At 36.1% G+C, this 21817-nt stretch overlaps 1 protein-coding gene and 1 pseudogene across 6 annotated transcripts in view; one reads left to right on the top strand and one right to left on the bottom strand.

Annotated features, from left to right (window-relative positions):
- The window catches only part of TEX15 (testis expressed 15, meiosis and synapsis associated), a 91891-nt gene that overhangs the window by 13645 nt on the left and 56429 nt on the right, over nt 1–21817 (top strand). For 2 of the 6 annotated variants that reach the window (XM_077849065.1, XM_077849066.1), the window contains exons 2-3: nt 1331–1406; nt 20627–20684. Coding sequence is in view for 2 of the 6 variants with exons in the window: in XM_077849069.1 (XP_077705195.1) it covers nt 21223–21225 (3 nt within the window). In the remaining 4 variants the exon portion in view is untranslated. Of the gene's footprint in view, nt 1–1330; nt 1407–20626; nt 20685–21121; nt 21226–21817 lie in introns of those variants that run through there. The other 4 variants (XM_077849067.1, XM_077849068.1, XM_077849069.1 and 1 more) reach the window with 2 other exon arrangements.
- Nucleotides 5563–5859, bottom strand: LOC144284156 (histone deacetylase complex subunit SAP18 pseudogene; annotated as a pseudogene).

The following is a 21817-nucleotide window of genomic DNA, read 5'->3' as shown; positions in this document are numbered from 1 at the left end:
CAATGTGGGTCTCAATCCCAGAACCCTGAGATCATGACTTGAGCTGAAGGCAAATGCTTAACCAACTGAGCCACTTGGTAACCCCAAAAATAGTTTTCTTAAAGAATGTGTAGCATTAAATTTTTTTAAAAGATTTTATTTGAGAAAGCTAGCATGAGTAGGGTGGGGCAGAGGGAGTGGAAGAAGCAGATTCCTCACTGATCAGGGAATCTGTCTCGGGGCTCCATCCAGAACCCAGAGATCATGACCTAAGCCAAGGGCATGTGCTTAAACCAGTGGAGCCACCCAGGGCACCCCAAGATGTGCAGCATTTTAATGTATGGAATAGTATCATATAGCCACCTGGGTGGCTCAGTGGTAAGCATGTGACTTTGGCTCAGCTTGTGATTCTGGGGTCTTGGAATTGAGTCCTGCATCAGGCTTCCCACAGGAAAGCAGGTTTGGGAAGCCTGCTTCTTCTGCCTATGACTCTGCCTCTCATGAATAAATAAATTTTTTTTAAAAAAGGAAATAGTATCATATAGATATTACATAACCAGTAGTATTATCCTGAAATCAAGACAAAAGTCTGTTATCCTGAAATCAACACATAAATGTGAAGCTAATTATAACAGATCATTAAGATTCAGCTAATTATATAATTGTTTGTGTTTTCATGTTGCATACAGTTACAGCTTAAATGTCTCCAAAAGAAACTTAAGAAATGGTTGGATAGTTTAGTGGTTTAGAACCCAGACATCAAGCCTAGGGGGAGTTGAAAACCAACTAAGCAATTGGTTAACCTTAGCAAGTTTCTTAAACTTTGGGAATCTCTCTGTTCTCATCTGAAAAAATGGAAATACTGCTACCAATCAGTGCAGATTAAATGAGATACTGTATATAAAGTACCTAGATGGTACATAGCATGTACCACAACTGTTATAATGACTTAATTAAAATTTTGGTATAAAACTGTCAGTGTTAGTGTTCAGTGTCTTTTGCTATATGTAAAAATCCAAGAACAAGCTCATCTGCTGTGTCACAATGTCATTTTGTGTACTGGATGACAACGTAAAAGTGGTGACCTGACTCTGAATAGCAGATGAGAATGTACTGAAGAGAGGAGAAAGACAATCAGAAAGAGGAATGAGAGAGGAGAAAAGAATGCAAGGATGTTATAGAGAAGGCACTGAGACATGTGGAAAACAGACCCCTTCCTCCTCACAAATGAGAGAGGACTAAAAGGAAAGCGGAAATCAGGAGGAAAAAAATGGAATGGACAATAAAGTGCTTGTTCTGGAGGGAGCTTCTGACCATAATTCTCTTCATGTCTCCTTTTTCTTTTTTGTAGGTATTCCTTTGTCATTTTTCATGTATGGACTGAATTCTGATCATAACTGTATGATGGTAGATTCCATTGAAGAGTGGTAAGTATTTCAAATAATGGTTTTGCTATTGCTGTTACTTATAATGCTGTATTAATTTTTTTCAACTCACTGTCAGTAATCTGCTTTACAGTTGACTTGTAAATAATTTGGCAATAAAAAAGATACATGAGGGGGATGCCTATGTCTCAGTTAAGCATCTGCCTTTGGCTCAGGTCCTGATCCTGGAGCCCTGGGATCAAGCCCCGCATTGGGCACTCTGCTTGGCAGGGGGCTGCCTCTCTCTCTGCCTGCCACTCCCCTTGCTTGTGGTCTCTCTCTCTCTCTCTCTCTCCTCCCTCTCTCTGTCAAACAAATAAATAAAATCTCTAAAAAAAAATATACATGAGGAATATGTGTAGTCTTTCACATTTTGGAGGAATGCTTTTAAAGCGTCCTTTGCAGTAAATATTTATTGGGTACTTATTTTATGAGGATTTGTGATTGGAGCTTAAGATTGAAAAATGGGTAAATTATAGTCCAGGGGAGAACATTGGCCCAAACAAAATTGACCTTAACTTACCATAAGTATTCAATTTTTTATTAACTAAATTGGAAAGTCAGACCAATATGCAGATATTGCTTAGAGCATTTATGTTATTCGAGATTTGGAACTGCCTTTGAACCACTACTTAAAAAGAATACGAAACTTAGTTATTTTGTAGCCAGATTTCTTTCCTTGCTCCATTTTTAATCAAAAGTAGCATTGTCAAATTTGGTCACCCACATATTAATCAGATGGGTTTTAAATGATATTTGGTTGATTCTAAAAACAAAACATATCAGAGGATGGAAATTGGACCAACTGTTGACATTTAAAAAATAAAAGTGCCATAGTCAGAGACAGAAGTACTCTAAGGAAATAAGTTGTCTAAGTAGTTTAAAAGTTAGGAGAGTTATCAAGGCTCTAACTTATGAAGCTGTTAGATTTTTATGACATGGACTTACATATGCTGTACAGTTTCTTGCATATGCCTATATGTGGAACCACAGAGAAAATGAAAACAAAGCCTGAAAGTGGTAGAAAGAGATATAGGTAAAGGAGGAAGCAAAACATTTTATAGTTTACAATACAGATTTAAGTGTTACTGAAACAGATGAGAAAAGTAAAGATTAAGAGTAGACATTTAGTGAGCAGCAGAATCAGGACAAGAAACCCATGTCTGAAGACTTCTTGAACAGAGCCCTTTCTTTACTGTATCATAAATACTTCAAAAACATTCTTTTTCAAGCTAATTTTGTAAAGACAATTTGAAAAGAAAATGAGAAGTTGGATTGTTAAGTCACAGTGAAGCTATATAGCCAGGTTAGCCTCAGCTACTTGTAACTGGGCCTGAGGATTCAAGATATTTTTCTGCCAATGTGATCAGTTCCAGACTTTTTGCATTTGGGGAAAAAATTGCTTGTTCAATCTTAGCAACATCTTCAAAACAAATCTCAGAGCTCTTAATTTTTGTTTGATAATTCACAGATTTTTATTTAACATTTCATAATGTATTTATTACATTCAGCCTTAGGTAGTAAGATTTTATTTGTCCCTAGTAGTTCAAATTAATATAGTTTTTTTTTTTTTTTTTTAATTTATGATAGTCACAGAGAGAGAGAGAGAGAGGCAGAGACACAGGCAGAGGGAGAAGCAGGCTCCATGCACCGGGAGCCTGACGTGGGATTCGATCCCGGGTCTCCAGGATCGCGCCCCGGGCCAAAGGCAGGCGCCAAACCGCTGCGCCACCCAGGGATCCCTAATATAGTTTTTTAAAATAAATTTCTAGGAGGTTAGATAAATAGTACATTCTAATGTATGAATTTTCTTTTCATATAGCACATCTTTCTAGAGAAGTGGTTGACATGGGCACTGATTTTCAGAAGCACACAGTTCTACTTGTCTAAATCTTTTAAACCTAAGAAACCTATTGACAGAGTAGAACTGTTCTCTTGGGAGTTATGTTGGCTTTTTTTTTTTTTTTTAAATCTTCCTTGTTTTCTGTAAGTGAGTCCAGGTAGCTACTGGAATTACTGTGTAGTTATTATAAGCCCTTGTCTCTGATTCAGAGTAATGGCCTCCAGGGAAGTAGGACTCAACAGATGGCTCATCTTTTCCAAAAGCATTTGATAATCTCCACATGGTGCTCTTTCTAAAAGATTCTGAGATTTGGCAGTGACAGAATAAACAAGATGATCAGAAAAGAAATAAGGTAGTCCTAATGTCCATCATAAATAAAATTTAAAATAAAATAAAACTTCATGAGCTTCCTCTGTTAAATTTTCCACTAATTTTATAGAAGATGGAGATGATCTAGAAACATTTTTTATTAAATAATTTCTACCTTTTGTGTATAAGACTGAGCAGGTTTTTTTTTTTTTTAACTTTTTTTTTTTTTTAAGTATTTTATTTGTTCATTCATGAGAGAGACAGGCAGAGACACAGGCAGGGGGAGAAGCAGGCTCCATGCAGGGAGCCCAACGTGGGACTCTATCCCAGGATTCCAGGATCACTACCTGAGCCGAAGGCAGACGCTCAACCACTGAGCCACCCAGTCATCCCTTTTTTAACTTACTTATTTAAGCAATCTCTACACCCAACATGGGCTCAAACTCAAAACCTCAAGATCAAAAGCCACATGTTCTACCCACTGAGGGAGCCAGGTGTCCTAAGAGACAGTTTAAAAAAAAAAAAAAAAGTCAACAACTTGTTATTATCATTGTTCTGGCATCCCTCTCTCCTCCTAAACCAAACCTCAAGAACTTGACAAGGATAGAACTTGCAGAGTCACTACTGTGATGAAATTGTGCTTTCTTAAATGTATGTGTTCATGAAGTGTAGGGGTGCCTGGGTGGCTCAGTTGGGCATCCAACTCTTGGTTTTGGCTCAGGTCATGATCTTGCAGTTGTGGGATTTTGAGTAGGCATCAGGCTCCATGGGGATTCTCTCTCTCCCTCTCCCCCCTCCCATCCCAACTTGTGCCTTTCTCTCTCTCCCAGAAAATAAAATTATAAAAAATAAATGCATGTGTTCACGAAATTTTGACATGTAAACCTTTGGATAACTTATAAATGTATCTAATGGGATGTGTGTCATGTAATAATGGCTAAATAGATATTGAATCTGAAATCAGTAAGAAGAAATGATCTGACACTCAGCCAGATGCTGCTGCCCAAATTGATAGACAAAAATCAGTAACATTCTGTAAGTGAAACAAAAAAATTACCAGATTTTACTGATAGCAGCTTAGGGGCATTCTCTGCTCCTTCAAGGGGTTACAAGCTTCTAGTCCATGAAAAACAACATATTTTTTTACCTCTTCAGTCACCCCTCTCTAATTTAAGACTTTATTGAAAATCTATTTGTGTAAACTTAGGTGTTAACCTTTGAATCATTATGCTATATGTTTTTTTTTTGTATGAGCTTTTTTTCTTCTCATGCTATAGATCACAATCCTTTTTTTTAAAAGATTTTATTTTCTTATTCACTGGAGACACTGAGAGAGAGGCAGAGACATGGGAAGAGGAAGAAGCAGGCTCCATGCAAGGAGCCTGATGTGGGACTTGATCCCAGGACGCCAAGATCACGCCCTGCGCCAGAGGCAGATTCTTAACTACTGAGCCACCCAGGCGTCCCAGATCATGATCCTTTTGATTATGACCTTGCTCTTTTATGTTAGTTCAGCCTCACCAGTTGGAGAGCTTTGAAAATTCCTCCAGTATTCTATTCATATTTTCTCTCTAAGTGTTCTATTTGTTTATTATGGCATCCAGAAGAAATTTCTCCTTCCAATTTTCTGTCACCACCCGATTCCTCTCCATGGGCCTGGACCTTTCTGCTCTTGGTTTCCTCAGTGTAATGCTTCATTTCCACTTGGAAACTCTTCATTACCAGAAACCAATACTAGCCACTGTGCTAGTGTTACAGACACTTTAACCCTCTTTTTTTGAGGGAAGGAAAAAGAATTTATTTTACATAACTGATTGAAAAATAGTAATTCAGGAAATAGTAAATAAAATAATAATATGGTCTCATGCACCCTGAAGGAGGTGGTGCCCGATTTGGAGTTGTGATTGCTATGTCCAGACAGTCTCCTATTTGGAACTTCTGTGACTGCAGGGTCATGGAGTCATCAGTCTCCTTCCTCCCAGACATGGTGCTGCCAATTTCCTTTACTCAATAGGCAGGCCTTTTAGGATCTGTAAAAACAATAGCAAAATTGAACTGTGTGCCCTTCTTTCTAGCTTCTGGGTAGACTTTTACTAAACTAGTCAGTTCTTTCAGTGTTGCATCCATCCAAGTGTAGATCTGCAACTCGCTGGACGGCATGTTTCCACGGGAAAACTCGTCCATTCCGTGGTGGCCGCCGGTATTGGTGGTGAAGATATGCAGCAGTAGCAGGCACGTTTTTTCCTGATTTTTCTCCGGCTCCTTCTTAATTTCCTCCTGGGAAACGCGCAACTCCACTGCCATCTTCCTCCTCCCTTGTTTTTTTTTTTTTTTTTTCTTAAGTAGGCGGCGCAGAGCTTGAACTTACAACTGCAAGATCAAGACCTGAGCTGAGATCGAGAGTCAGATGCTCAACTGACTGGCACCCTTCTTTACTTTTTTTACTATGATCTCTTTTCTTGATGTGTCTCCCATTCCATCTTTCCTGTTGTGCTTTTTTAGCTTCATTATAATCTCTTTATCTTTAACCATTGTTGTTGGTTTTTTTTTTCCAGCTGCTTTTGCCATACTTTGTATCTTGATCGAAGCTAAATTTCCTCCTGGTCTCTTACTTCATTAATAATTTTCCTAAGGTTTTAGATTTCCTTTCCCCTGAAATGCCCACTATTGCTAAAGAGTGTCGTGAATGATTGTACTATACATTCATACCCAACTTGAAATTTTATATTACGTTCTCGGGATCTTATTTCACTACAAATATGTAACCATTTATGTTGGCACTATTTAAAAGATAGGAACTAGGGAAAGAAGAAACTTAGCTGTAATTTAGTAGAGGAAAGAAATAACAAAGGAAAGTCAGAAATAAATAAAATAGAGACCCAGGTAAACAATAACATAACATTGAACGTGATGACCAGTTTTTTTTAAAAAATAAATAAAATTGGGCAGCCCGGGTGGCTCAGCGGTTTAGGGCTGCCTTCAGCCCAGGGCCGCCTTCAGCCCAGGGCCTGATCCTGGAGTCCCGGGATCGAGTCCTATGTCGGGCTCCCTGTATGGAGCCGGTTTCTCCCTCTGCCTGTGTCTCTGCCTCTCTGTGTGTGTGTGTGTGTCTCTCATGAATAAATAAATAAAATCTTTAAAAAAAAATACTGATCTGTTCTATAATGATTAAAAAATAAAATAAAATAAAATTGACAATACTTTAACTATATTAACTAAGACAAAGAAGAGTGCCTGGCTGACTCAGTCCATAGAACATATGATTCTTGATTTTGAGGTTGTAAGGTTGAGCCCTACACTGGGTATAGAGATTACTTAAAAATAAAATCTGAAAAAAAGAGAAGACTCAAAAACCAATGAGAAATGGAAGAGAAAACAATACAACAGATAATCACAGAAGTATATACTATAATAACAGATTACTATAAACAGTTATATACTGGGGGACCTGGCTGGTTTAGTCAGAAGAGCGTATGACTCTTGATCTCAAGGTTGTGAATATTTTTTTAAGATTTTATTTATTTATGAGAGACACAGAGACAGAGAGGCAGAGACATAGGCAGAGGGAGAAGCAGGCTCCATGCAGGGATCCCGATGTGAGACTCAATTCCGGGACTCCAGGATCATGCCCTGAGTCAAGGCAGATGCTTAACCACCGAGCCACCAAGGCATCCCAAGGTTGTGAATTTGAGCTCCACATTGGGTGTAGAGAGTACTAAAAAAATTAAAAACTGAAAAACAAAAAAAGAATTATATACTAACAAATAACTTAGGGGGAAAAATAGTTAATTCCTAAAAACACACAGATTACCATGTGACTGAACCATGAATCCAAGAAATAGGAAGTCTTAGACCAATAACAAGAATGAAAGTTGATAATCTCCCAGCGCAGAAAAGCCCAAGACCACGTTTTCATTGGTGAATTCTACCAAACATTTAAAAACAGAATTAATGACAATCTTTATCAAAATCTTCAAAATCTTATAAATAATGGAATAGAGGGAACACATTCAAAATTATTTCCATAAGGTGTACCTGGGTGGTGCCATCGGTTAAGTGTCCAACTTTTAGTTTTGGTTAAGGTCATGTTCTTGGAGTCATGAGATGGAGCCCGGTGTCAGGCTCTGCACTCAGTGCAATCTGCTTGAGATTCTCCTCCCCTCTCCCTCTGCACCTTCTTCTCACGCATGTGCATTCTCTCTGTCTCTGTTTCTCAAATAGATAAATCTTTGGCTGTCTATAATTTTTTCCTTAGAACTAATAAATGCTTTTGTAGCCTGTTTTTCTATAAATCTAATATTTTTTTCTGCAAATGTGTTGGTACTTGTCAGTAATGGTTTTTTGAGTGGTAAGATATATAAGTTCCTTTTTCTTTTTTTTAATCTGGAGAATTCTCTTTTTTTTTAAATTGTAGTTGATATACAATGTTATATTAGTTTCAAGTGTATGGTGAATTTTTTTTTAAGTCTTCCATTTCCCTGTTTTAGTCTAGACTGATGATTTCCTAGAAATGGTGTGTTACTCTCATCCATCCTAGGGTTACTGCCCGATGTTGTATCCATTCATTTTTTTAATCCCATTTTAGATTCAGTCTTTTTTTTTCCCCCAAAGCACATCTTCCAGTAGATTTCTAAGAAAGGGTGTATGTTAAATATATACATGTATCTTAGACCTTGCCTACCTTTAAAAGACTTTCTCTTACCCATGTACCAATATTATGTGAGCCAGGCATGGTAAAAGAGCTAAAGCTTCTATAACTTTCTACCCTAGCCCTCTTTTTCCTAGTGTTACCTGAGTTATGAAACTTTAGTCTTACCAGTAAGAACACTGCATTCTGGTTGCACAATTCCTGTCTCTATTTATACTAATTCCATATTCGGTGGTGATTATAGCCAAAACTATCAAAGAAACAATATTTGGTCAAAGTATCCTTTGTTGACATAATCTATTAGCAGTGGTCTGATTAGAGATTTGATCTCACCATCTCTACATATCATGAGATGAATTAATTTTAAAACATTGAGATGTTTCCAGTTAGGATGAACAGAATCTAATTAATACTATTTTTATTTTTATTTTATTTTATTTTATTTTATTTTATTTTATTTTTTTACTATTTTTAAATTTATGGTTACTTCCTTAATAAAGTTAGGAATTCAGATTGATAAAAAATGTTAAACTCAAATAAATTATTTAAAGCCAAATTTTAATATAATTCTGGTTGTACAAGTTCCCCCTGAAACATTAGACCAGTTTTGTCATAATAGGCTGGATATTAGTTCAGGATGAGTGCCAGTATGATACTTTAAGAAATTTATAAAGTGTAATAGTTATAGTATGGAATGGTAAATGGAAAGTATTGGAATTATTGGAAAATAGTAAATTTTTGGTGGTCACATTTTCTTTGTTTTTGACAGCATTTAGCTGCCATTCAGTTAACACATTTGTATTTTTTCTGTTGTAGATTGCCATTTGATACAAGACCTATCAACTTAATTGTAATCTTTGGTGGGGGAGATAATAGAGTACATTAAAATTCAGTTGATTTTTAAATTTTTTATTTATTTCAACTTCTTATTAATTTTAATAAATGTCCTAATTAAACAACATTGAAATTTGAAAAAATTGTTTTCTGGAAATGATATGATAATTCTATCAGTCATCAATCATGGGTATATAATGAAACCCCATGAATGAGTGATAAGGAGGAGGAGAATATTTCTGTAGATCTGTTAAGCACAAATTTGTCTAAATCCTTCTTCTGTATGTATTTTTTTTCTAGCCTCACTTAGTTGTTCACCTGGTATAGAATTGAAAAATTTTTGTTGAAACTAACCAACGTTGCTATACACAAGCTGATGACTTGCTTGCTATCATATTTCTTCTTTTCTTTTTTTTAAGATTTATTTATTTACTTTACAGAGAGTACACAGGGAAGGGTAAAGGGAGAGGGACAGAGCATCTTAAGCAGACCCCACACTGAGCATGGAGCCCAACATGGGACTCAATCCCACAACCCTGAGTTCACAACCTGAGCCAAAAACCAAGAGTCAGATGCTTAATTGACTGTGTCATCCAAGTTCCCCAGTTTCTTCTTTTCTAAATTATTCAGTTTTACTTTCTTTATATAAATGGCATCATACTTTAATCTTTCCAATGTGTTTTGACATTGTTTCATATAGCTTAGTTCATTTTCACTTGTGTTATATTTCCTGACGTATTATATACTATAGTTTATCCACTCTGGTGGTCAGCAGTGGACATTTCAGTTACTCAGTAACAGTGCTGCTTTGAACACTCTTCTACTTGCCTTTAGGTATACATGAATGAGAGCGTCTCTGGGGTAATAGTTCTCAGAGATTTGGGTTTTAAAATTTGCTGTTTCCACCTTAACTGTAGTGTAATGCAGTCCAGTTCAAACACTAGCCACTGACGCCTGGGTGGCTCAGTTGGTTAAGCATCTGACTCTTGTTTTCAGCTCAGGTCATGATCTCAGGGTTGTAAGATCATGCCCCATGTTGGGCTCTGCACTGGGCGTGGAGCCTGCTTGGGATTCTCTCTCTCTTTCTGTCCCTCCTCCCCTTCTCTCTTTCTCCCTCTCTCCCCCTCTTTCTTTCTGCCTTACCCCCTCTAAACACACACAACCACAAAAGCTCTCACACCTGGACTGAGTGGCAGACTCCACAAGACCTGAGTCTTCCACAGAACTTCCCTTACTTCGGATGCTAGTTGCAAGTGGGTTCCCGAAGCCATCCACACCTATGGCCAACTGGTTACATATTCAAGGGTTCCCATGGACCCCTCAACTTCAATAATTCACACAGAACTCTGGAAAGCACTTCACTTAAAACTACAGTTTTATGACAAAGGACATACATAGAATAAAGTCTTGGAGGTTCCTGAACACAGAGCTTCAATGACCTCTCTCCATGAAGTCCAGAAGCATCACCCCTTCCAGCACATCAGTGTGTTTATCAAGCAATAAGCTCTATTGAGCTTTAGTGTTTGGTGTTTATTGGGGTTCCATTAAGGAGGCACAATTGATTAAATCATTGTACATGTGGCTAAACTCATTCTCCAGCCCTTTTCCCCAATAGAACAACTGAAAAGTCTGAACTCTCTAATCACAAACGTCTCTTTCTGGTGACCAACCCTCATTTTGAAGCTGTGTAGGGTCCCACCATGAGTCACCTTTTAGCAAAACAAAGTCACTCCTTCAGGAAATTCCAAGGTTTTTTGAAGCTCTTTGCCAGGACAAAACCAATATATTCTTTATACAGGATCCCTTTCATTACCCTTCAAATTTAAGACCTAAAGAACTTTTGTTGATGAGGGTTACATCTATTGATATTTACTGTATCAAGTTAAAATCCAGAAATTTTTTCATTTAAAAATAATAACACATCCATCATGTATTAATATAAATATTTTAGTAAAAAATACTTCCCACAGAAAAGTGCTGTTGTTTTTCATTATTGCAAATCAGGCCTAATAGAAGTCAGGTGAATTCTCATACCTGCTTCTGCATTTAGTCTTTTGCGATTTCTGTTGTTTTGATCGAAGAATATAAAGAAATAAGACCTCACAGATACGTAGTTGCTGACACCTTGAAATGCTCTTGTGGGGACCCTCAGAAGTTTTCAGATCACACTTTGTGAATTGTTGCTTGAGTGTTGATGCCTAGAGAATGGAGTTGCTAGTCAGAAGATAATGCACATCTTCAACCTTAAAAGATAATAGCTGATTGTTTTTTCTAAAGTGACTGTGCCAGTTTACACAATCACCAGAAGTGTATGAGAGTTCTGGTTGCTCTGCACCTTTTTCAGCATTTAATATTGTCAGACTTTAATATTTTATCCTCTAAGGGGTATGGAAAAAATACACTTCGTTGTAGTTTTAACTTTTGTGTTTTTGTTTCCATATGGCTAGTTACTGTTTAAATATGATGGATTCCTCACTGGTTTTTTTTTTAAGATTTTATTTATTCATGAGAGACACAGAAAGAGAGAGTCAGAGACACAGGCAGAGAGAGAAGCAGGCTCCATGCGGGGAGCCCAATGTGGGATTTGATCCCAGGTCTCCAGGATCATGCCCTGGGCCAAAGGCAGGCACTCAACTGCTGGGCCACCCGGGCGGCCCATCTTATAACCTTTAGTATTATTTTTGTCAACTTCAAGATTGAATCAACTTTACGGACTTAATATAGGAAGATTTTGCATATCCACAGTAGTAAGTATTCCTCAAAAATAAAGTATGCCTGTTCCCCCTTTCAGCAAATTTTTTATGACCCTCAGTTTTTTAGAAGTATTCCTATTAGCCCAGACCATTTCTTATGCTTATGCTTAGGTATTTTATGTTTTTTGTTACAATAGTGAGATTATTTTTGTTTTTAAGAGTTTATAAATTATGAAGATAAAAATTAAGGTAATAAAAATATAAACTAATAAATCGCTCTCCACCCTATTTCTAAATCACTTATTATTCCTTTCTTCATAGGCAATTAATATTATCTTTTTCTTTTAAAGATAATTTATGCACACTTAGCTGAACACTCTTATACTTCTATTTTTATTCTGGAAAATTCTAACATATATGACGACAGAATACTATAATGAACCCCAGATACCATTTTCAAGCTTTAGCAATTATAAACTGGATAATTTTAAAGCAGACAACCCAGATATTATATCACTCCTTTTTTAGTATGTGTATGTTAAATCAACTAGTGATTTTATTTTTTTTTAAAGATTTTATTTATTTATTCATGAGACACACACACACACACACACACACACACACACACACACACAGAGGCAGAGACATAGGCAGAGGGAGAAGCAGGCTCCATGCAGGGAGCCCAATGTGGGACTCAATCGCGGGTCTCCAGGATCAGGCCCTGGGCCAAAGGCAGCCCTAAACCACTGAGCCACCTGTGCTGCCCTCAACTAGTGATTTTAAATCAAGTTTATTGAGAATGCAACCTAGGAAAAAGCAATGAAATATATGAATTAGGAGTTAAGAAGCATGAAGAATAAAGGTAGAGATTTGAGCATAGGTAACTAAAAGTTGTAAGGAAATGGAGCAATACCACAACAGTACAAAGATAACATTGCCAAGAATTTCACATAAATGTCAAAGATACCAAAAATTAAATACAAGAAGTCCATGATATGCTTATACTAGAATGTTATAATGAAAATGAAGAACACCAGAGACAAAGAGATCTTCAAAAGCTGTCAGAGAAAAAAGATTTGCCCATAAATGAGTGGCAGTTAGATTGGAGGCAATTTCTTAATAGAAGCAGTGGATGGCAGTAAGTAGTGTGGGATAATAGCTTAAGAGTGCCAACAGAAAATGTCAGTCAGTCTAGAATTTTATACCCAGGAAGATTTAACCTGATATAGCAGGTCTTTCAAAAAAATAGAATTTATCCAGTTCTAAAATATTTAAAACATCCCCTTGAAGTTAGGGAAAGACCAATGCATCTGACATTATCACTTATATTTGGCATATGTTGGAACTCCTAGCCTGCCCACTAAGGCAAGCATAAGAAATAAATGGTATAATAATTGGAAAAAAGAAATAAACTGAAAATTGTTATATGCCCTTCATCATTTACAAAAGATATAGTTGTTTATGAAGACAAATTGTTAGAATTAACAGGAGCTTAGCAAGGTTCCCCAGGAGTCAATGTATAGAAACCAGTTTCACTGAAGGTCATTTTGCTCATAGTGGGTGCATTCACTCTGATACCAGACTGCCTGGCTTTGAATTCCAGATTCAACAAATACTGTCTACTGTATGTCCTTAGGCACATTATTTAATTTATGCTTTTTTTCATAATTTAAAATAAAGGGCATCTCCTAGGGATACAATGATTAAATGGATCAATATGTATCTAAACCACTTAAATAAGTATTCCTAATAAGTGTTGCAGATGAATGTTAGTCATTATTTTTATCATCCTGTAAGCCATTTTAAACATTAGCAATGAATAAGTGAAAAATTTTTTAAAAGATAGCATATGTAGTAATTTTAAAATTATTAAAAACTTAGCATAAATTCTTTAAAACCTGTTATATCTTCATGGAAAAAAAATAAAGCTTTATAGAAAGATATTAATGACATGAATAAGTGGAGAGATAGCCCATGTTCAAGATAGAAAAACTAGTAAAACAGTGTCATTGATCAGTAGTAGGTTCAGTGAACTTCCAATTAAAACCTAAACAAGATTTCTTATTAGACAAACATTTAAAAATATGCATGTCAGAGCAAAGATGTTTCAGAAGAACAAGATTTCTTTTTTCTTTTCTTTTGGTTATGTCCAAACATGGATCACTTAACATGGTGTGGTGTTGGTATAGGAATACAGATGCCTGGGTGAGTGTCTGCTTTTGACTCTGGGTGTGATCCCGGACTTCCAGGATTGAGTGCTGCATCAGGCTTCCCACAGGGAGCCTGCTTCTCCCTCTGCCTGTGTGTCTCTGCCTCTCTGTGTGTGTCTCTCATGAATGAATGAATGAATGAATGAATGAATGAATAGATAAATTAATTAATTAATTAATGTTTTTTTAAATATAAAAAAAGAATACAGAAAGATACCAACCAATACAACAGATCAGAGTGCCCAGAATATGTGCATATATGGGAAGTTGGTTTATGTTAGAGATACCATAGATATATAGAGAAAGGAAAGATTTTTCAAATAAATACTAGCATGATTTTATACTCACATGGAAATATTGAGCCCTTCTTACTTATCTCAGACCAAAATTAATTTCAGGTGCATTAAAGACTTAAAGGTAAAAGGCAAAACTATAAAACTTTTAGAAGAGAATAGAGGGGATTATCTTTAAACCTTAGAATCATTTCTTAAATTTGATCAAAAGCAAAAATATAAAGGAAAAAAAATAATTTCAACTACATTAAATATTTTTGTTAAAGTGAAAAACAAGTTTAAAAAGTGGAAAATTATTTGCAACAAGTGTAACTGGTAAAGACCTAATATCTCAAAAAGATTTTTTGTGCAAAAACCATAGAATAGGATAAATTGCCTCATAGAAAAGTGGATAAAAAAACGTGAACAGGCATTTCACAGGTTTGAAAACTCAAATGACCGACAAATATACTCAGTCTCATAAAAAATCAAGCAAATGCAAACTAACCATAGTGAAATAGCTTATGCAGATATCAGATTGGCAGAAATTAATGCCAATCAAATGAGATGAGGATATGGAACAACGGGAACTGTCACACACTGCTGGTGATAGAATAAAAATCTAGTACAATAAAAGATTGAAAAATTAAATAACAGGAAAATTAAAATTTTGCTATGGGAGGCAAATGCCATAAACAAAATTAAGAGAAAAATATTGCAACACTTATTATGACAGACAAAAACTAATTTCTCTGTGTGTAGAGTCTTTAAAAATCATTTAAAAACCATCTTACCTGTAAAAAGAAAAGATGGGAACAAATGATAGAAAAAATAAAATTACTCAACCTCATGAGTAATGAAAGAAATGCAAATTAAAACCTCAAGATTCTGATTTTGTTGTTGACTAAAATTAGTTGGATAACATACTAAAAAAATCTTCAAAGAGATTATTCTCTTCTTTCCTTTATGTAGGTAAAACTTAAAACAGTAATAAAAACCAGGTAAAGATGAATTATTAAAAGGCTGAGAAAAGAAAGCACTGCTTGAAATCAGGATTATGAAGTCACAAAAGTCAGAGGAAGAATGTATTATTTCAGGCATAGATTGGTCAAAAATATCAAATGTAGAGAGGCCAAGTAGTTTATGAGCCAGGAGTATCCTTACATGAGTGAGAGACTGATGTGAAAAATCATTAATAACCGTTGAGGTAAAGTCAGAAATCAAAATAAGATTGAGGAGAAAGTGGGAGATGATCTAGATAAGGGCAAAGATGACTCTGGCAGATTCTGTTTTTGAAATGATTGGGTTTGAGCTTGTTTAAATACTTTTGAGCAAGATCCAGAGAAGCTAAGTGAGTAGGGATAAAATTCAGAATACAGTGGAAAGGGGCACCTGGGTGGCTCAGTCAATTGGGTGTCTCTGCCTTCTTCTCAGGTCATGATCCTGGGGTCCTGGAATCGAGTCCTATGTCAGGATCCCTACTCAGCAGGGAGCCTGCTTCTTACTCTCCTCCCTGCTCATGCTCTCTCTCTCTCTTTCAAATAAATAAGTAAAATTTTTAAAAACAAAACAATACAGAGGAGACATCAGTGAGACAATGGGAATATAGGAGAAAGAACTCTAAAAGGGGAAATCATGAGACCTAGTTTTTATTGTCCCTATTCCTAGATACTTAGTTGTATTGCATCATCTCTAACAGGTTGGCAAACTTTCTGTAAAGACTAAACATTTTAGTCTTTGTAGGCCATAGAGTCTCTGTCACATTTACTCAGCTGTGCTTTTCTAATAGTAAAGCAGCCATATAGCCATAAAGCAGCAGACAATAGATAAATGGGTGTGGCTGTGTCCCAGTAAAACTTACTATGGATATCATATACCTTTTAAGTGCCATAAAATACTGTTCTTGATTTTTTTGTCATTTAGTTTGTAGTCCCTATGAAAACTAACAGTGAGCTGTAACTTGCCAATCCCTGATCTATAAAATGAAAAATAAGACAAAAATATATTTTATCTTTACATTATACAATCTTAACTGAGGGATTCTTGGCTTAATGTCACTATATATGTAGTTTAACATATGTATGATCTGATTTAACCTTTTGTTTATCAGAGGTAATTCTTAGTCTGAAACATTTAACACTCTGCAGAACAACTCAGAATTTACTTTTGTGACTAAAGTTCTGAGAATTTTATTTATTCATCAGGAACTCTGTCCCAAGATCACTAGAAAAGCAATGAATGATCTTTGCCATATCATCATTATATATCATTACAGTAATTACTGTAATATTATAAAATAGAGTTATTTTTATTTAAGCATATTTTGGGATGGAACATGGATTAAAAATCAGTATTTGGTGCAAATAAAAGGTAATTGTGAAAAGAAGTTAAAATAGAACATTGTTATTTGCCAGAAAATCCTGAAACAGTCATTTTTTGTTGTTGTTAGAGATTAGCAAACTTTTAGACTTTTTTCTTAAAGATTTTTTAAAATTTATGTATTCATAGAGAGAGAGAGAAAAAGACAGAGACACAGGCAGATGGAGAAGCAGGCTCCACGCAGGGGGCCCGATGTGGAACTCAATCCCGGGTCTCCAGGATCACACCCCGGGCTGCAGGCAGTGCTAAACCTCTGCGCCACTGGGGCTGCCAACTTTTAGACATTTTAAAGATAACAAGCTGACCCATCAAAAGTTTGAGGGAGAACTGAAAAAAAACTTTCTAATTAATGCTTTGTGTATCTGCAGTTATTCTCAGTTACCTTATGTTAGGAAACCTTTTCATAAATGATAGCAGTTGAATTTTATTAAACTCTAGGGCTCTCTAAGTTTTTCCATTGAAACACCTAGTTATGTTATTAAGAATCTGACAGTAATCAAGTAAAAGATTTTGCAGGTTTATTTGGTAATCTCTAATCTCCCAAACATTCAGATTCTTAACGTTTGATGGTGGTCTTAGGAAACTCAGTACAAAAACTCTTAAAATAGACTTTGAGAGATCAGATCTTTAGACTAGTTGACATAAAAGGGGTTTACTCTTTTGCTACCAACTTGTCGCTGAACAATGTATTACGATTCATAGTGCACACAGAGTAATACACTGTTGATGTTAGTGAGATATCTAAGGGTTAATTGATTAATTTCTAGTGTTAGAATCAACATCACTTCTAACCTGATTACCTTTGCAGTACTGTGCTTCTTGACAAATTCTGTGACTTGGTTTCATAGGATGAGCTTTAGGAATACACACACAGTTAATTCTGTGCAGTTACAGTGTACAGGTGCTACAACCATGTGAGGTGTTGATACTGTTAACCTCAGAGAAGTTAGGCATTTTGCCTAATGTAACATTGTTAATTAATGGTAGAACCAAAATTTGAAACATTTTTTTGCCTTACTTGCTATCTACCTCTGTGAAATAAAAAGTATATAAAGGCAAGCTAAAGGGGAAAGGTAAAGGCCACAGGGAAATGAATTCTGCAGAGCCAGGGCTAGGTCTTCTGTCTTCACCCTCCTCTGATTGGCATCTAGCATGGCATATATGTCAGCAACGTGAAAGAGTGTGAGTCTCAGCTTGTAGGAGAAAATTTAGGTGGATAAAGTTTTAGATGGATGAATGAATTTTACTTAGGTAAAATATAACAGCCCACTGTTAAAAGGAAACAGAGATAAAGGAAACAAACATATTCTTGTTTTATTCTTAATTTAGAAGGTAGTGCTTCTGGTAGTTAGCAAATTCCTATAAATTTTTGGTAAATACTCATCAAATTATGAATGTTTCCATCAATTCTTCTTTACTAATTTTTTTTTAAAACTGTAGGTGAAATTTTTTTAGATTTTTAAAAAAGATTTTATTTATTCATGAGAGACACAGAGAAAAGGCAGAGACCTAGGCAGAAGCTCAACCATTGAACCACCCAGGGGTTCCTTTTTTTTTTTTTAGATTTTATCTGCTTCAGAAAGAGTACAAGGATGAGCGGGGGCGGGGTGGGGGAGAGAAGCAAGCTCCTTGCTGAGCAGGAAGTTCAGTCTGTAACTCCATCCCATGACCTGGGAATCATGACCAAGCCAAAGGCAAACATTCAACTGACTCAGCCACCCAGACACTCCAATAAGTGAATTTTTAATTTGACTAGATGCTTTTTCTGCATCTATTGAGATAATCGCTTGATTTTCCTTTTTTTGAAGGTTTATGTAGGTTTTTGAAGGTTTGTGCCTGGGTGGCTCAACGGTTGAGCGTCTGACTTTGGCTCAGGGCATGATCCTGCAGTCCTGAGATCGAATCCCACATCAGGCTCTCTGCATGGAACCTGCTTCTCCCTCTGCCTGTGTCTCTGCCTCTCTCTCTCTCTCTCTCTCATGAATAAATAAATAAAATCTTTAAAAATATAAAAATAAAGATTTATGTAGTAAATGAAATGTACATATTTCCTGTGATAAATCTCCTTTGTGTTGCAGGATGAACTCAGCTTGTTTTTGATATATTAATGCTTTTATTTTTATTTTTTTTAAGATTTTATTTATTTATTCATGAGAGACACACAGAGAGAGAGAGAGACAGGCAGAGGGAGAAGCAGGCTCCATGCAGGGAGCCTGATGTGGGACTCGATCCCGGAACTCCAGAGTCACATCCCGGGCTGAAGGCAGGCGCTAAACTGCTGAGCCACCCAGGCTGCCTTGCTTTTATTTTTAGAATCAGTTTGTAACTACTAATTTAATTTTTTCTTAATAGTACTAAGATGATGAATTCTTTTAATTTCTTGAATCAGTTTTAATACATTTTTCTTAAAATTATTATTTTGTATAATTCGTTTTTTTAAAGATTTTATTTATTCATGAGAGACAGGTAGGGAGAGAAGCAGGATCCCTGTGGGAGCCTGAATCAGAACTCAATCCCAAGACCCTGGGATCAGGACCTGAGCCAAAGGCAGATGCTCAACACTGAGCCACCCACATGTCCCTAATCTTTTTTGTTGTTGTTGTTGTTAAGATTTTATTTATTAGAGAAAGAATGAGCCCAACCAGGGGATGGAACAGAGGGAGAGAGAGAATCTGAAGCTGATTATACTCTGAGTGTGAAGCCCAACTCAGTGCTGAATCTCACAACCCTGAGATCATGACCTGAGCTGAAGTCAAGAGTCAGGCACTTAACTGACTGGTTATATAGATGCCCCTTATATAATTTTTAAATGTATTAGCTTAAAGCTGCTCATAATATACAAGTCCTATATGAATAGATGTTTTAGCTGTTGGGGAACCTTTCTGCTTTTGGTTTCTTTGTGTGATCTTTTTCATTCATTCATTCATGCAAATATCTGCTAAGGACCTAATAATATGTGCTGTGCCCTGTGGTTTAACTATTCTTGAAGTTTTTAGAATTGATTTTTCTCTACTACTCATCTAGAATAACCCAGGATCTCATAGGACAGCCTCAGCATAAATACTTAGAATTAAAATATATGATATATGTCATATATGTAGCATTTACATAGTGGTTAGGACTATTGTATATATTTTGCAGTATATAATGGAATATATTTTTGCATATGTATGTAAAAATAATATAAATTAATGGTTATGGAACTTATATATATGAATGTAAAGATTTGTATGAAATTGTTATCACTTTTACATGGCTGATTTGTTTGGCTGAAGTTAAAAGAGTATTATTCCTACTTGAAAAATTGCTGAGTGCAACCTATTTAATGAAGAACATTGAATACCATTGTGCCCTGAATATTCGTCTTTCATCACAGTTTTTAACTTAGCTACTTGGAGGGGCACCTGGCTAGCTTACTCAGTAGAGTATGTAACTCTAGATCTCAGGGTTATGAGTTCATGCCCCACATTGGGAATAGAGCTTACTTTAAAAAAATAATAAAAATAAATGCTTCCTAACTTAGCTACTTTGTGGCTAAGTATTATCCTAAGCACTAAGGAACAAAATCACTGAATTTCAGAGGTCTACTTTATTAGTAAATTCTATTAAAGGAACATTTTATAAGAAACCACAGAGCTGAGGGCAGCCTGGGTGGCTCAGCGGTTTAGCGCTGCCTTCAGTCCAGGGCCTGATCCTGGAGTCCCGGGATCAAGTCCCATGTCAGGCTCCCTGCATGGAGCCTGCTTCTTCCTCTGCCTGTGTCTCTGCGCTCCCCCCCATTCATGAATAAATAAAATCTTAAAAAAAAAAAAAAAGAAAGAAACCACAGAGCTGAAATAGCATTATTCATCTTTACTGAAAATACAATTTAACTATAGTTAAAAGCAATATTGAGTATTGTTGCAGTACTTGGCTCCTCAAGTATATTCAACTGATAGTATACCTTTGTGTACAGTAGGTATAGATCATGATTAATTGAAGAGGTTCTTTTGTAATTTAATTCATTAAATAAGTTACTCTTCCCTTCCAACACAGGGCTCAAACTTATACCCCAAGTTCAAGAGTCGTGTGCTCTACCAACTGAGCCAGCCAGGTACAGTGTATCTTAAGGGTATTATTGTTAGGAGGCAACATTACTAGTGTCTATCAATGAGACTGGATGAGGAAACAGACTGATTTTCTTCTATTTCTGTTGGTCTCTGTCCATTCCCTATTTTGATCCACGTTTGATTGGGAGACTGTAAGATTATCTTTCATAGGGATCCCTGGGTAGTGCAGCGGTTTAGCACCTGCCTTTGGCCCAGGGCGCGATCCTGGAGACCTGGGATCAAATCCCACGTCGGGCTCCCAGTGCATGGAGCCTGCTTCTCCCTCTGCCTGTGGCTCTGCCTCTCTCTCTGTGTGACTATCATAAATAAATAAAAATTAAAAAAAAAAACATTATAAAAAAAAGATTATCTTTCATAAAGGGTGGAGAGGAGATTGAGGGCAAAATCTTTTGTGAGCTTTTTGTAGAATCTTATCCATTGTGATCCTTCTGTAGAATTTTGGCAACTCTTAATATAGATTATGATCTAAGTTTGGACTAAGCAGTTGATAGCTACCAGGAGGCCTGTGAACCATATTATGAAATGGTATGAAAAATCCATGTCTATATATATTTTTCTGTGTGTACGCTCCATAACTCTCCTTCAATACCTAGTATGAGTTTTACTTAAAAGGTTAAGAATCATTGTGTTGAATGGGGAGAGAGGGAGGGCTTCAGAGAGGAAGGAGAAGGGAGGAAAAGAAATCTGATACTAGTATAAATATATAAGGTCTTAGTCCATTTAGTGATATTATGGAACAATAGCCAGTGAGTGACTGTTTAGGCAATCAATTATAGGGATAGTTGTGCAGAATTTGGTTTACAACTTTAATAAGTTTCTTCCAAAGGCAGAGATTCTGATTTAGAGAATATCATTCTATTCACAGAAATGTGTTGGCATAATACTTTAAAAACTACAGTATCTGGTGAGAATTTTACCAAATGTTAATAAAAATTGTTTGGAAGTTATTAAGCTTTTCAGGAACACAGACTTTTGGTTACCTAATTACAGTTACATATATATTACTCAGGAAAGGTCTATTAGAAACTACAAAATAAATACTCAAGGATTATATAAAAGCTAAAGTTGTTAATTTATTTTTTTTTTAATTTTTATTTATTTATGATAGTCACACAGA

Source organism: Canis aureus, chromosome 15, assembly GCF_053574225.1.
Source record: "Canis aureus isolate CA01 chromosome 15, VMU_Caureus_v.1.0, whole genome shotgun sequence".
Lineage (NCBI taxonomy): Eukaryota > Metazoa > Chordata > Mammalia > Carnivora > Canidae > Canis > Canis aureus.
The sequence above is the reverse complement of the archived record's forward strand: the minus strand, read 5'-3'. Positions and strand labels throughout refer to the sequence as shown.